Source organism: Manis javanica, chromosome 5 (assembly GCF_040802235.1).
Source record: "Manis javanica isolate MJ-LG chromosome 5, MJ_LKY, whole genome shotgun sequence".
Taxonomy (NCBI): domain Eukaryota; kingdom Metazoa; phylum Chordata; class Mammalia; order Pholidota; family Manidae; genus Manis; species Manis javanica.
In genome coordinates this window covers 173,718,602-173,734,109 of record NC_133160.1, presented here as the reverse complement: position 1 = coordinate 173,734,109, position 15,508 = coordinate 173,718,602, and the positions used below count along the sequence as shown (strand labels likewise).

At 50.9% G+C, this 15,508-nt stretch overlaps 1 protein-coding gene across 17 annotated transcripts in view; it reads left to right on the top strand.

Moving 5' to 3' along the window:
- The window catches only part of LOC108410090 (TBC1 domain family member 14), a 239,441-nt gene extending 224,552 nt beyond the window's left edge, over positions 1–14,889 (top strand). For 14 of the 17 annotated variants that reach the window (XM_073238028.1, XM_073238027.1, XM_036992763.2 and 11 more), the window contains 2 exons: positions 7,562–7,820; positions 12,209–14,889. In XM_073238028.1, coding sequence (XP_073094129.1) covers positions 7,562–7,820; positions 12,209–12,274 — 325 coding nt within the window. In that variant the 3' untranslated portion in view covers positions 12,275–14,889. The other 3 variants (XR_012131897.1, XR_005054293.2, XM_036992742.2) reach the window with 3 other exon arrangements.
- Positions 14,890–15,508: the final 619 nt, after the last annotated feature.

The following is a 15,508-nucleotide window of genomic DNA, read 5'->3' as shown; positions in this document are numbered from 1 at the left end:
CCTGCCTGGCAGTGCTGGGTGGAAGAATTTGGGGCCCACCTCAGAAGACACCCATATGTAACAAGCGATGATCTCCCCACACTGTGACCACTCTTAAGTCTTGCACAGGCTGCCCTTTGCACCCGCCTTGATATACCCATGCTGTAAATTTGACTGTGAATGCTGACCTCACAGATTCCCAGGCCTGAAGCCCGTGACCGCTGTGGGGTGGGGTTGGGGTGAGTGTCTTAGGAGAGGCTCAGGTGACACCAGAGTCTTCAGTTTCTGCCTTACCTACTTAGGCCCCAAGTTCAATTCTTAGGATTCCAGGCTAAAAATGAAGTTTCAAAACACTGTTCTGAAACAGTGTCTTTCAAAAAACGTTTTTCACCCTGACTTGCAAAAGGAAATGAGTTGTATTTTGTGGACCCAGTGTGTGACCATGTGCGCAAAACTTCTGTGTATACATGACTGACACACGTTTCATGAAATAACACGTATAGTCCTGACTATACGTAGAGCTTCTGAGATAGAAAGTGCTGGTGATAATCTCCTCTGGGTCACTCACACCCTTGGTTGGGTGCTAGCAGTTAGGTAAAAGGTCAGACCAGAAGCAAGGCGGGCAGTGGGGAGGAAGCACAGGGAAAGGACAGGTCTGCTCCGGACCTTCCCTGGAAGCTGGTGTTTCAGGGACGCTGACTGCTTTGTTTTGTCTCCACAGTGTCTGGAGTAGGTGCACAGTATGTCGTAGCACAAAGGCACCCACCAGGGCCCCTTACCCCATATCACACCCGTAGTGAGTGGTCCAGACCTGTAGCGGTCTGACTCCACAGCCTTTGCTTTCTGCGCTACATCAGACAACCTTCCCTGAAGTCACAGCCACCCCCTCAGCAGCTGGGCCTGCCTCCAGACTGCACGTGCGCGGTGGATCTGCAAAACGGTGAATTCCAGGGTCCTGGTAACTGGCTGCCTGAGCAGCAAAGCCTTTGCTCCTACTGCATGTCAGAGGCTTGAGGGGCCCCTGGGGTTGGGCTGGCTGAGTGTCCTGCCTAAGCTGTGTGGCACTCCAGTCATGACAAAATCCCCTTCCCTGCCGTGCTCTCCGCCATCAGAGGCCAGCTGGGAAGCGTTCCCTTTGTTCTCAGGATAGTCTCTCTTCCCCGTGGGTCATCACATTGCAGCTTTATAGAACATTGCCCAGCACGGTTTGGGAGTCACTCTTCCAGAATGCTCTTTTCTCTCCCCTCCACCCTGACAGGTTATGCTTCCCTCTGCGGTGCTGACCTGCTCTGAGGATATCATCTGTTCGTTGCTGTCCTTCAAGAGGCCGAGCTCCATCAGTCTCCTCTCTGTCTCTAGTTCCTGGTCCTGTGTGTGGATCAGAGTCCTCGATCAGGAAATGCATCTTTTTCAAGGAGCCCCCTTCCTGGGTTTAAAATGCACAGAATCCGCCTGAGGCCCACTCGGTGCTTGCCGCTTCTCTGGGGACTTACGGATGAGGTCTGCTCAGTGGGATATGGAGAATTAGACTTACTTAGCTGTTGACATTGCCTTCCTGCAAGGGCTTTTATTTAGTGTGGCTTATCACTTTTCTCTACTCCCACGGAGATGTGAGGGTCAGAATACAGTCTCACCAGCTATGTCTGTCTCCCTACAGTTTTGAGTGTTCAGATAGTCTAGTATCCACGTTTTGTGAGAGGACTGACATGTGGTCATTTAACTTAACAAAATATGCCCCATTGCTGTCAAATGGCAGAATTACTTAGAGGTGTGAGTGGGTTTTATAATAGATAATCTTGAACTAATAATAAGAGAAGCAGTGTATTCTGTGTCATTATTAATGTTTCTTGAAATGGTGTTTATTGATCCTTGGAGGTCCTGTCATCACACTGACTCCCTACCTGACAGGAATGGTTCAAGGTGAAGCTACTGTGGGAACTTTGTAGTTTCCAGTGCACCTTGCACACATTTCATTTACAGCTTTTACCTGTTGGGTTGCAGGTGTGCCTAGGAACTCCTCAGGAGCAGGCATGGTTTTGCTGAGCTCCCAAGCATGCCAGATAGTGTCTGGCGTACACTAAGGCCTTCCTGCGTGTGTGTGGAGGGAGGAGGATTCGAAGGCTGCAGGTGGAAACCTGCTCGCAGGAAGGGCCCGCACAGCCTGTGCGTCACCGGTGCACCCTCCCCTGACTGAAGATGGAGCCTGCCTTCTCACACACGGTTCATATTGTTTACCCAGTGTCTGCTAGCCCCTACCAGGTGCTGGGACAGGAGGCGAGGAGCCTTTGGGCTCGAATTAGAAGGCGCTCTGGGGCCACAGAGTTGTTCTGTCTAATCGCTTCCAGGATTAGGGGCAGTGGTTGGACTTGTTAACTAAGTTCGTGCTGAGTCTTAAATAGCTCCCTCCCGCCATCAACGAATGCGGTTTATGTTGGGCGATTAGTGTTTCATTTAGTCCTCAGGAAACCTAGTGAGGCTGAGCGGTGACCCCAGTCCTGTCTAGCAGGCATGTCCTCTAGCTGCTTGTCTGAGTCTTTCAGGAACAGGAAGCGCCTCGGTCGGGGTGCTTCGGGGCCGCTTCCTGAGCGAGCTCTGGGGGCGGAGGCTCGTGATCTCAGAAACCAGTCAGGATGGGAAAATGTGGGAACAGCCAAAAACTGGTGTTGGGCCTTGAAGTTCCAAGTCTCAGGCCGTGACTTCTCAACAGATGGGCCTGCTACATGGCCTTTGCCCTGTCGGCCCTGGCCGGCATCTGCATCCCCACAGCCTCCCTCTGGCTGCGGTCCAGGCTGAAGCTCGTGAAGCTGCCCCTGCATACGGGGGGAGCGCCCCCGTCAGCTCCTCTCTTACCCACGACGGGCCCCTGGTGCGGACCAGGGCAGAGGTCTGGTCTCACCACGGTGGCTGGCTTCAGAAGCGGTGAGCACCCACTTCTGCCCTCGGCGCTCTCCCCTGCTTTCCTGCAAACCGAGGCAAGCAGTTAGGGTAGACATTGCTGGAAAAGGATGCTTTCTGGAAATTGTGAAGGCTTGACAGGAAAAAAACTGTACTTTGACGCCCACACATTATGGGAGAAATAGACACAACTGTGTTTGGTGCCACTTATAAGCCTATAGCCACTTGATTAATTGAGCAACAGAGAGGTATGTTATTTTGCACTAGTTGAATTTGTGCCCAAAATTACCATTTTTGATATAAAGTGCAATACTATGCAGTGGTTCATGGGAGAAAAAGAGCCATTTCTGGGGAGGAGAATCCTTGCCGTCAGTCCTCCTGCCATGGGAGGAACACAGGCTGTCCTGGCAAGGCCCGCGGGGCTCTCACCGCTGTCCTGCTGCCTCCTCCCCCAGCCAGCTCGGAGCCCTCCAAGAGACTCCACAGGAAAGGCCCCTGTGGACTGCTGCCCTCCAGTGGGAGGGGCTTTTGTGGGACCAGCACGGAGCCTGGGTGGCCGTGGGCAGGTGCTGAGCAGCCCCTGCAGCTGCAGGATTGGTGCCTGCGCTCTGCTCTCCCAGAGGAGGCCAGGAGACGATCGTCCCAGTGTTCTGCTCAGAGCTGCTTTTGATTCTAAATGTGGTTTAAAATACAGTCGAGCATTGGAAAGCTGCTACTAATCAGTGGTTTTCAGTAGAAGGGGGGTTGAGAGGGAAGGGAGGGGAGCGACCCCCGAGCTGGCCAGCCTGGGGAAGAGCACAGGAGGAAGGTGCCCTCGCTGCTCAGAGGTTCTGCCCAGAGCAGAGGGCAGTGCACAGTGACCCTGAGCTCTTAGGGGGAGCACGGGCTGGGAGAGGCCTTGGGCTTCTCTGGATGAGGGCTGGAGACTGGGAGCTGGTTACTGAAAGGCCTGCAGAGCCTTCCAGGTTCAGAGCCAGGGAGGTAGCGGGCAAGGGAAGGTAGTCGGGGTGTCCATCTTGGGACTGAGCGTGACGGGGTCCTGCTTTGTGCTGGGACTGCCAGTGCAGGGACACTCGTGGGCCTGAGCGAGAACTGTTACCAGAGGAGATGTATGAGGTGCCTGTAAGCACGGGGCAGGGAGCTTGGCCCAGCCCAGGGCCCAGGAAGTGGCCTTCCAAGAGAGGGTTGTCTCGGCCGAGATGGAGATGAGGAGACATTTGTCAAGTGAAATTTAAGAGATGTTTTTCTTTAAAAGGCACATTTTATTTAAGATATTCAAGGCCTTAATCCCATTTCAGTACATAAAGACTAGTAAATGATATGAAGTATAGCACAGCTCACCTACGTGTGCGCGGAGTTTGTGCTTGGAGATCAGGTCTCTGCCATATTTGACTTCTCAGCAGCGTTTGATGTTCTTCACTCTCTGATCCTGAAATACTTTATTCGATGCTGTCTATACACAAACTATCACCAGCCCAGAGCCCTCCCCTGAATTCCAAGTTAAGTCATTTATCCACTTGGATATCTGACTCCCAAACCACTAAGTCTCCAAATCCAACCTTCCTGTCCGAACCAGAGGTGACCCTGTCCCCCTTCTGGCCAAATCCCTCAGCCGAGAGCCCAGCGCCCTTGCCTCCCCTCCACTGCACTTCCCGCCAGGTGGATCCGTGGCAGGATCCAGGTTCTGCACACCTGGCCACCCCCCTGCTACCAGCCTGCGCCGACTGGCCTGCATTGGTCCAGGGGCTGCCCAGCGAGGCCTGCCTCCTCCGACAGGTGCTCCTCAGCACGGCGGGTGGGGACCCTCCTCTGGTCAGACCCTGCACTAGTTTTCCATTTCATGTAGAACAGAATTTGAAGCTTTTATGTCATGACAGCCTGTGAGGCACTGTCCGTGCCAGGCGCCTGGTCCCTTCGGGCATCCCCACGCACTCTCCTTTGCTGTTGGCCTCAGCCCATGGCCCTCTGGCTCCTGCTTGGATGTGCACGTTTCCTCCAGCCTCAGAGCTGTGAACTCACTGCTTCCTGTGTCCGTGTGCCTTCCGGACCCCTTCTCATGGCTTGCAGTTTTTTTCTCAGGGCTTTATGGAAATGACACTTTTTGGTGATGTGCACTTCCTTGACCATCCAGTTTAGGACTGTGTGTGCACTCAAACACAACACTTGTGTTTCAGGTGCCATCTGACGTGCTGTGCACTGTATTTATCCCTCTGCCCCGAGGGCAGGGAGTGGGTCTGTTTTGTTCCGTGCTCTGTGTCCTCATCACTGAAGCACGGTGACTAGCAGAAAGCAGGCTCGCAGGATATTCCTGACAGATGGAACCAGAGGGGCCCAGGTCTCAGGCAGCACCTCACGGAGAGTGGTGCTGCCCCCGGTGGCTGAGGACTGAGCAGGTGGGCACCACGGACCTTGACTACGGACAGCATTCTCGATCATTGACGTGTCGGCCTGGTCTTACCGAGCTCAGAGCTTTCTAGTTGCAGCTTTGGAGGCACACGCACCTGTGAACTCAGGGTCAGATGCTGAAGAAGTTAGCTCCGTTGTCACTCTCCCTCTTTTCTGCCTTTAGCTTTATTTTCTGATTGTTTTTTCCTGAACGTTCTGCTTTTAAGATGTAGGGGCTTGCTCTTCATGTGTGCAGTGGCAGATAAGAGGCAGTGCTGTCGTGGGTCAGGTCAGTTCTTTTTCAGCTTTTGTTATAATGTGGTTTATAAGCACATCCTGTGGATGGAGCTGAGAGTGTTCTCTAGATTGAACCTGGAAACAGAAGATCTCAGGTCTCTCTCACACTGTATGCTAGACTGAGTGGTGAAAGGCTTTCTGTTTTTGAGATAGTAAGCTCAGGCTGAAGGCTTGTTGTGACTTTAAAGAATAAAGTGTTCTGCAAGCAGCAGTGGCGTGTCGCCTGACAGCAGGTAGCCCAGTCTGACCCCCCGGGCCATGGGCTTCGGAGTGGAGCTCAGCCTGGCTCTGCCAGTTCTCGGTGGCGGGACTGGGGGCCCTGGCCCCCCAGGTGAAATGGCTGTGGAGAGCCCATCTCACCGGGCCATCCTGCAAGCTGCACGAGGCGTGCTTCTGGAGTGCCTGGCGTAGTGCACGGCACGCAGTGGGTCCTCAGTTTGAACGGAGCTGCACTCTTTATGATGTAAGGGTTTTTGTGACACCTCTCCCTATTCTGTCATCTGAGTTACACCCAAATTGTTTGCCTTTTCCTGAGTCTCAGTTTTAAAGCACTGACATGGGATAGCCTTGAATGTTAATGGGTCTGAATAGCATGATGTGTTGAATGCTTGCCCGAAACTGTGAATGTTCCTCCTGGTTTTGCAGGAAAGGCTGTTTCTGGGGCACAGGGCCCTGCCAGAGTGTGGGGTAGGTTGTATCCTGGGGTCCACAAGCAGACAGAAAGCTTATGCCCACAAGATGTAGGAGCATGTTTGCCAGAATGGTGTAATTTTTCTAGTGGAGTTGATTATGGCTTGATGGCATTACCTACTCTTGAAGGCTTGATGGCATTACCCTCTGACCAAGGCAGTCCCGCAGAATGAGTCAGCACCTGAGTCCAGGTGCCATATCAGGTCCTGTGTGTCTCTGGAACCAGCATGGTTACTAAGGAAATACTGAAATTGTGGACACCTGACTTCCCAGGTGGACAATATCCCCCACCAGTTGAGAGTCACCACTTCTAATGAGTACTGATGAGAAGGCAGTGAGAACTGCTAAGGTCTGTGACATCTAAAGCAGGTTGGGAGTGTGTCAACCCATCTCCTTATCCAGCAGAGATTGCCAGGTAACGTGCTTGGTGCTGCGGTTGGACATGCATTAGTTGGGCAGGGTCCCTACTCTCAAGTGTCGCCGTGGGAAACATGGAGGCAAGCAGTCACGGTGATAAGCACCAGGTGAAGGAGACCCCAGAGCAGGAAAGGAGCATCTAGCTGGTCCTGGGAGTCAGGAGGTGCCCTGGAGGTGGCATGCGGGCCGTGCCTCCCAGTGGGGAAGGAGCAAGGGTGCCCAGAGGGTCAGTCTGGCCTGCATGTCAGCCTGGGCTCACCTCGCTTTGTGCTAGAGGTACTGCCCAGGCTGGGAATGCTGAAGCTTGGTGACACAATTGGTCACTTAGGATGGTGTGTGTTTGAGAGTTTAGATTGAGATTGTCACAATTTTTTGAGGGAATACATATCTGTATTTTACTTTTCCATCTGATGGTTTATGTTGTTACATTTAAGTTTCTTATTATCCATGGTCAGATTTATTTGGAAAAACGTGCTGGGACCTTTGCTGGCCCCTACTGGGAGGAAAGTAGATCGTACTCTTCAGAAGTCATGGATGTGTTTCACTGAATCATAAATTTCTGTTTATGGTTTTTATTCCTCGCCAGACACTAAGCTCTGTCCCCCCTATTAACCTTTCAGCAAGCACATAGTAGGTGCTTAGTAAACACTTGCTGCATGTAGAAGTAATTGGTATAAGGTATTCAGAAATTATGTGTTTGAGATTCTGTGGGAAATAATGCTCATAATGCTGTCTCATGAGATTTTTACATTGGCCTTCAGAATGAATTCAGACCTAATACCTGGCATGTCTCTATGTATGAAAGTGACAGACTTGGGGCATTTTCAGTGATCAGACTTATTTCAGAGTGCTTTCTTTGTGCTATCCAAAGCCTGAAACATTCATGCTTTTTCCCCAGGATATTTACCTTATATAGTAAATCCTTGCCCCTCGATCTGGCCTGTCGCATATGGGATGTGTTCTGTCGTGATGGGGAAGAGTTTCTGTTCCGCACGGCCCTGGGCGTCCTGAAGCTGTTCGAGGACATCCTGACCAAAATGGACTTCATTCACATAGCCCAGTTCCTAACGAGGCTGCCCGAAGACTTGCCTGCCGAGGAATTTTTTGCTTCCATAGCTACAATTCAGATGCAAAGTCGAAATAAGAAGTGGGCTCAGGTAAATGATTCTCTTTTTTCCATAGAGTAAGGTAGCGCAGTAGTGTGATTTAAGTACATCATTCAGGGCGCCCTTCTTGGGCCAGAAGTGAGGACACCTGAGTTTGAGGCTTTGCTCTGCCACAGCGGATCTGGGGCAGTCATTCCTCTTAGGTCTCTGTCGTGTAGAGGGTGTGGATAGTAAAGGCCCTCCCACCCATTCTGCAGCGGCATTGTGAGTTCAAAACAATCAGCTTGCCGTCATGGTGCTTTCCACATGTCAGCACTTTGCGAGCCAGCTGTCCTCCCGTTTAAAATAAGTGCCAGAGATAGAAAACAGAGCGAGCTGTCACCCACTAAGTGCCCGACCGGCACAAGCCCTGCCCTGGGGTAGGGTGGGAGGGATTTTCCCTCAGTGATAAACAGGAGGCCCGACAGGGGAAGTGGTGTCCTCAGCAGTCACAGGAGCAGGGGTGGGATGGCTTCCAGGGCGAGGGACCTGGGCCCCCGGTGTCCCCAGGAAATGCTGCTCTCCAGGGGCCCAGTTCATGGAGCAGCCGGGCTGAGTGGGTGAGGCCTGACCCGGGCCTCCATGCAGACTCTGCTCATCTCCTCCCGGCAGCCCTCTTAGGGCCTGTCCCGTGTGGTACTGGCCAGTGTTGTCTGGTCCAAGTCTTCATCATACTAAAAATGAAAAAATAAAATCTTGGCTCTTGACCCTGCCTGTGCTCAAAGTCTGCGTGGTGGTGAGGCCTGGTGGCTGATGCCTGTGGAGGCGTGTCCTGTCCCGGGCACGCCCTCCATGCTTTCCCAACAAGCAGTGCTTGTTCCTGGCTTGACTTTTTTAGTAGTGGAAGATTTAAAATACATATACAAAAATATAGTAAAATGGAGTGATGAACCCCCATGCATCTGTCAAATATGTGGTCAGTTTTCAGATTTTTAATTGTTTCAGGTATAATCAATGGCTTATTGTTTGTTTGAATCCAGGCCCAGATAAGGTTCACACATTGTGATTCGTTGAAAGATCTCTTTTTTTTTAAATGGATAGGGTACACCGCCTTCCGTTATTTATGAAGAAATGAGGTCATTTGTCCTTTAGTGTTTCTCGCAGCCTGGCTCTTGCTGGTCATGACCTGTGGTGGTGGTGAGCATGGCCCTCTACACTCTGTATTCCCCGTAAATTGTCAGTTACATCTCAAGGCTTCCTCGGGCTCAGCCCTCTTTTGTTTGGCCGGATTACTATAGAGACAGTCAGACTGTCTCTCTAATGTCCTTAGCAGCCTATTTATTTTTTAACAGCTTTATTGAGATATAATTTACATACCATAACATGCACCCTGTTAAAAGTGTACACAGTTCGGTGTATTCATTAACCCGAGAGAGGGTCCTCCCCACCCCCTGCCCTGTCCCGGACCTCCGTCCCGCCTCCCGAGCTCTCCTTTCCCTCCTTCCTGTCCCCTCATGCCATGTGCTCTGGTTGGCGGCCTCCCTTCCGGTCTGGTTCTGCTGGGAAGAAGCAGGGCCGCTGTGATGGGGCCTCGGTAACGCCGTGCCATGCTTCCTGGCTTCTTGTGGGGGGTTGTGACTTTGTGCTTAGGGTGATCTGAATTGAATTTCTGTTACATTTCATACATTAACTTCATAAAAAGGAATGGAATAGTGGTAACTCCACAACCTGGATGAACCATGGAAATGTGAGGTTGAAAGTCAGACACTAAAGACCACGTACTGTGTGACTCCGTTCATGTGCAGGTCCAGAGCTGGAAATCTATAGGCCAGAAAATCATTCGCCAAGGAGCCGGCAAGCCATGAGCAGGGCGGGGAGAGCTGGGGAACACAGGGCTTCTGGAGGTGATGGAAATGCTCGAAAGTGGACCCTGAGGGCTGTACACATCTGCGGATATTCTGAAAGCTCTTGAATTACATGCTTTAAATGGGTGAATTGTGTGGCATGTGAGTTATATCTCAATAAAGCTGTTAAAAAATACACTCACCTCATGTATGAGCAGGACTGGCTATATAATTATCAGAGGTTTGCTAAGAGGGAATAAGAGCCTTTCCTTGGTTAAGAAATAAATGGACAATGAAAAATGAAAATATGGGGCCACATACTCAGAATTATTAAGAATTTCAAGTAGGTGACTGCAGAACATTAAGCTGAGTGGGGCCTGTCTTGAGTGGGGCTTGTTTGACTGGTGGGCTAGCAGTTTTCTGAAGTAGCTACAGAAAGCCAGATCCTCACCTAATGGCCTTTACTCGACACCTAGGATTGTTACTACCTTGAGTGTCCAGCTTGTGCATTCAGTTGTCTGCTGACCTTCCTGTCCACTTCGCCGGTCCTTCTTCTCTCCACCCTCATCCCCCTGCCGCCCTCCCACCACACACACACACACAGGAAAGGATTAAGCCCAGAACCGTCATCTTGTTTCTTGCATTTTATTTTTTTTTTACTGGTTTAAACTAGGTCATGTGTCATTGGATAGTAGGATATTTTCTAGTAAGTGGGACAGTGACAGGAACTGACTCGATGGTCAGGCCCCGAGGGACTTGGGGTCCATGCACACTTCTCGTATGTGCTGTGCATAAGGTTACAACCCTGGTGAGCCTTACAAAGCAAGCAAGTGTTTGTGTTTGGCCAGAAGTAGACACCGGGACTTCATCTACCCTCAGTCATCCTGGTGTCAGGCCGCTGCGTCTGGGGAGCTCTCTCCCTACACACCAGGTGGAGCCTCAGCCTGGACGGGGAGGCTTCTTGACTCTGAACAAGAAAGAATTCTTGAACAGGTCAGATGAGGTGTGGGGGAGGAAGGAATTCATCAGAGCAAGAGTAGCGGTGAGCGGCTCGCCGTGCAGGCCCTGGAGCGTGAGGAGGAGCAGTGGGGGAAGGGAGGCTCATCCAACGTGCCCTCGGCACAGGGCAGGAGTCTTGCCAGCCCCTAAAGCCGGGGCCACCTGGTGTTCAGTGTCCACTTGAACTTGCACGGCTTGGGGTCATTATAAGGCATGATGTATAACGTGTGACTCATAATTCCTTTGAAGTTTTGTCTTAAGAATAGGGCTATTTAGGTGACTGTCTTGGTCCAGATCTCGGCATTCTTTATCCAAATAGGTTCATTTATACTTCTGAGGTCTATCTCCTGTCTTGGTTACAAAGTTCTACTTATTGATTTAGGGGCTGGAAGAAGAGGAAAAACAGCATATAGATTTAGTTAAAGAATAAGCTGGGCCAGAAAGACAAATACCGTATGATTTCACTTATTTGTGGAATATAAAAACACCAAAGCAGGAGCAAAACAACATTAGACTCATAGACACTGAGAGGTGACTAGTGGGGACCAGGGGGGATGGGGATAAAAGGGCACAATAATCCATGATCACAGTACAAGTTGGTCATGGGGACTGGTGAACCACCGTGATGTACATTTGAAACCAACACAAGATTGTATATTAACGATACTTAAAAAAAGAAGAATAAACTGGGCCTCTTGCACAGGCTAAGTAGATTTTAAATGGCATCACCCTTGTCCATCTCCCTGTCCTACCTCAATCATGTGTAATTTATTTAAAACCTACATAAAATGTTTCTGCTTTACCCCTTCTAATTTGTAATTCAATTCAAGTGGCATCGCCTGGGCCCCAGTATATTAGCATTGTTGCTACAAAGATGTCCTTGGTTTTGAAAGCACACAAATCTGGGTTTGAATCCATATGAGCTATCTGACTTGAAACAGCCCCTTCTGGAAAGGGGTGTGTGAGCCTTGCTGAGCTGCTTGTTAGGGATGGAACAGCAGCTGTATGCTTGGTTGCCTGGAAGTGCGCTCCGCTTGGCATCGAGGGGCCTTCCATAAGTGGAGCCTGTTGTTACGGTCAGCACTGTTATTAAGCAATCATCTTGGATTGCAATAGTTTTTAAAATGAAGGTGATAACCAAGAGCTGAGAGAGCCCAGAGGAGGGAGCTGAGTCACTTTGGGGAAGCCCAGGAAGGCGTGAGAAGAGCCGATGTCTGCAGGCCTTTGCTGGTGAAGAGCTCCAGCAGGGGGGCGGGGCAGCTGCCCGTAGGCCCAGAAGGACTTGCTGGTATCCTGGAGTGGGAAGCCCAGCTTTGGCAGTGCAGGTACAGGGGCCGGAGCCAGCTTGTAGAAGGCCGTCTTTGAAGCCCTGTCTTGGCATTGAGACCGTGGATGGTGGGAAGTGGTTGCAGGGCAGAAGCCTAGGGGCTTCACAGTCAGATTCCCACGTTAGAGAGACGAGGCTGGATGTAGGTGTGGAAGGCGGACTGGAGCAGTGGCAGAGTGAGCAGCAGGCAGGGGCAACTGCTGGGGTCTGCGGGTCCTCTGTCACCACCCCGTGCGGATCCTTGTTGAGTGTGTGTCACAGGTCACCCATGTCTTTGCTGTGATCCCCAGGTACTGACTGCACTGCAGAAGGACATCCGGGAAATGGAGAAAGGAAGCCCATCTCTCAGACACTGAGCTGGCAGGTGGACTTGCGCTCCGTGCAGAAGCCCATGGCCATGCGGTGTTCTGGTGGTGTTTCAGATGGACACACTGGCAGCAGAGGACAATAGGGGCTATTTTCACATTTGACTTCTAACACTAAAGTTGGCCTTAAACAAAACAAACACAAAAAACCTTTGAAGAGTTAAACCAAGGCTTAGCCTTAAGCTCAGTGGAATGATGACCAAGTGTTGACCATGGCCAACCACTGAATATTCTGCATGGTTTAGAAATAGGGCAGTGGCTATTTCCCCCTACGCCCCCTTATTTCAGCAACAGACAATTCAATTGTGATGCTTTTATGTCAACTACTGGAAAGTACATTACCATCTTTCTTAGCCAGGGTGCATGAGGAATGTTATTTGGAAGACCAGATGTTTCTGGCTTCATATTTTCATGTTCTAGTAAGAAAGGGTTGTTGATTTGGTTATCTGAGAGAGTTACCTTTCCAGAGCCTGGAGGTCAGATTTTTAAAGCCTACTTACCAAAGATAGCATTAAAGGAGAATGGGCTCTCAAGGGGCAGTTGGTGAGAGCGTTCGTGGGCTCCCTGGGGCTCAACCTACCTTTGTGTCAATGTTTTACCATGTTGCTTTGACATAATTAAAGCGTGAGGGCTGAAAATGCACACTAAGGTTCCCATGGGAGCCCGACTTTCTCAGAGATCACGCCTGATGTCTCCCGAGCAATGGTTGGAAGTTTGAGCAGAAGAACTGCTCGCACAGGAGGCCTGTGACAGTAGAGACGGACTTAAGAGCTGGTAGAAAGCAGAATGCAAACACCCTCACTTCCCTTGAAGTCAGAGGGGAGGGAGGGAGGATAGCAAGCCCCCCCTCTGGCACCCTGCCCCTCTCTGTGGGGGCCGGGGCAGCACAGGGCAGGGGGCTCCCCTCCCCTTTGTCACCCAGACAGAAGGAGGCCTGAGTGCCAGTGGTCCCCTGCCCGGCAGGCCACTGTGAGGATGGGGTGGCAAGCACCACTCGCCCAATAGCCCAGTCTTGTCTGAATTCCCAATATTGGACCATCAGCCTTTCCCCATTTTAGCTGGTTTTCCCCAAGTTCATTAGCAACTTCTTTGTTCTAGTTCTTCCTTGACTAATTTTGAGAATTTTGTACTATGAGCTTCGGTTATCCAAATTCAAACAAATGAATGTTTTTTGCACAGAATAGTGCAGTGGTCAGGCAGATCTCTCTGGAACAGCTTCCCGCATGGTAATCCTTGCCTGCTGAGCTCTGGGAGTGCTCGGCAGGCCAGGGCCAAGGGCTCTGCTGGTGCCTCCGTGCACCCTGCACTCTGTCACCTTCGCAGCCTTACTCCCCGCCTCCCCAGGGGCTTCTGGCCGCTGATCTCAGTTCTGATGTTGGGAGTGCCCTCAGCTTGAAAGTATAGCAGATGGGAGGTGGGGGTGAGGCCAACCGTGCGGTGTTACAGGAGTCCTCTCTCTGCCACAGGCACTTGATGACACTTCTACGTTCAGTGGCGGTGGCCAAGCCCTCATGCCTCTGTCCCAGCTCTGGTCCACGTGTTCTTTCCCTGGAGTTGCCTTTTCCCCTGTGTTCTTGACTGAATCCTCTAGGAGGTTGCAGAATATCCCGGATACCACTTCCTGCCTCAGCCTTTTAACACTGACCTGCTCGACCTCTTAGAGGAGGTGCTCTGTCCTTGCGGAGGTCTCGGCACCCTGCAGACACAGCCATCCTGTCATCACTATGTTGAATGTAGCTCACGCCAAGCCGGCCTGGGAAGCGGGCTGCTGAGCCCCATCACAGCCACTGCTCTCAGATGTGCTTAGTTTGTTCTATGACTTGGGCTTTCTGTTCTTGAAAGGTGTATATATATTTTCTTATTGTACATAAAGATGTTCCTAAGTGTGACAGAAAGTGGTGTGACATGGGCAGCGTGCAGCTCCTTCAGAGTGCATTTGTGCAACTTCAGTCTGTTCAAACCCAACCCTGAACATTTTTTGTCAGACAGTTTGACATAAATCTCTTGGATAGCACTATTTATGCATTAAGTTTTTAAACTGGATTCCATACCGATCTGGAATACTTACTGGGTCTTTAGTTCAGAAGAGGCTTGCTTGGCCTGTTGAGGGACCACGTGAGGTCCTGGCTGCTTAGTGTGTCCACTTCACAGGCCAAGAGGTTCTAAGTCCCTGCCCAGGGTCACATGGCCCCTTTCCACAGGGGCTGCCGGAGAGCTTCTTGGTTTGACATGATCCTTTAGGAAAGCTGGAAACAGAATAGAGGCGCTGCACCCCCGTGGAAGCCCACCCTCCACTTCTCATGCTGTTGATTTCCAGGATCTAAGACTTCAGCTTCAAGACCTTTGTAAGTTGAAAGCTGCATCCCTACCAGTCCTTGAAATCTCAACTAGAAACAATGGTCACTTTAAAAGGTACTTTTTAACTGCTCAGTTTTTGACTATTTTAAATAGTTTGCTGATCAGAAACTCCTAATAACACTTGCTACATATCATGTTTTAATTGCTTGTACAGTTACCCTTTAATTTTATTTAGTAAAGTGTATCAAACTAGGACTTTTTGAATTGTAAATATGTGGTTTTATTTAATAAAAGTCATTAAAATTTTACTTATTTCTCTGTAGTTTGGTTTATAATTGAAGCTCTCACCTTAAAGTATGGCAAAAATTTGACTTCTGGGCATTGTGCTGTTTGAATATTTAAAAATCCACTTTTTTGGCTCCCTTCTAAGCTGAAGGGTAAGTTCAAACTTGCCGCCCCTCTCAGCGTGACTTCCCTGCAGCCGTGACCCCTGTCCTCCAGGCCCTGTGGGGGCTGCACACACCTGCTCCTACTGCCTCAGCCTGCGTGCGCCCCTTCCCAGCAGGTAGCACGTGCTCTGCGGCAGCCCCTGGGCTCTTCGCACTTACCTGAGCAATTTGCTCAGAGTCTCGAACACAAGGGGCTCAGGTCTGGCCCCACCACTAGTCTGCGAGGTGACGGTGGCTTCTCCTGGGCCAGCTTGTGCCTCTGCTCCCACCTGTGGGGTGGAGATCGGTAATGCTGCCCCTTCAGGTGGCGGTGAGCAGGAAGCGGTCCGCGGCCCCACAGAACCAGACAGCCATTGCTGCGTGCCGATGGTGCTCTCCTGGCTCCCCTGGAGAATCCTCATCCTCCATGACTCACTCGAGCAGACGGTACGGTGCCACCCCTCCTGTGTTAGCCCCAGGTCTCCTGGGACCTCTGCTG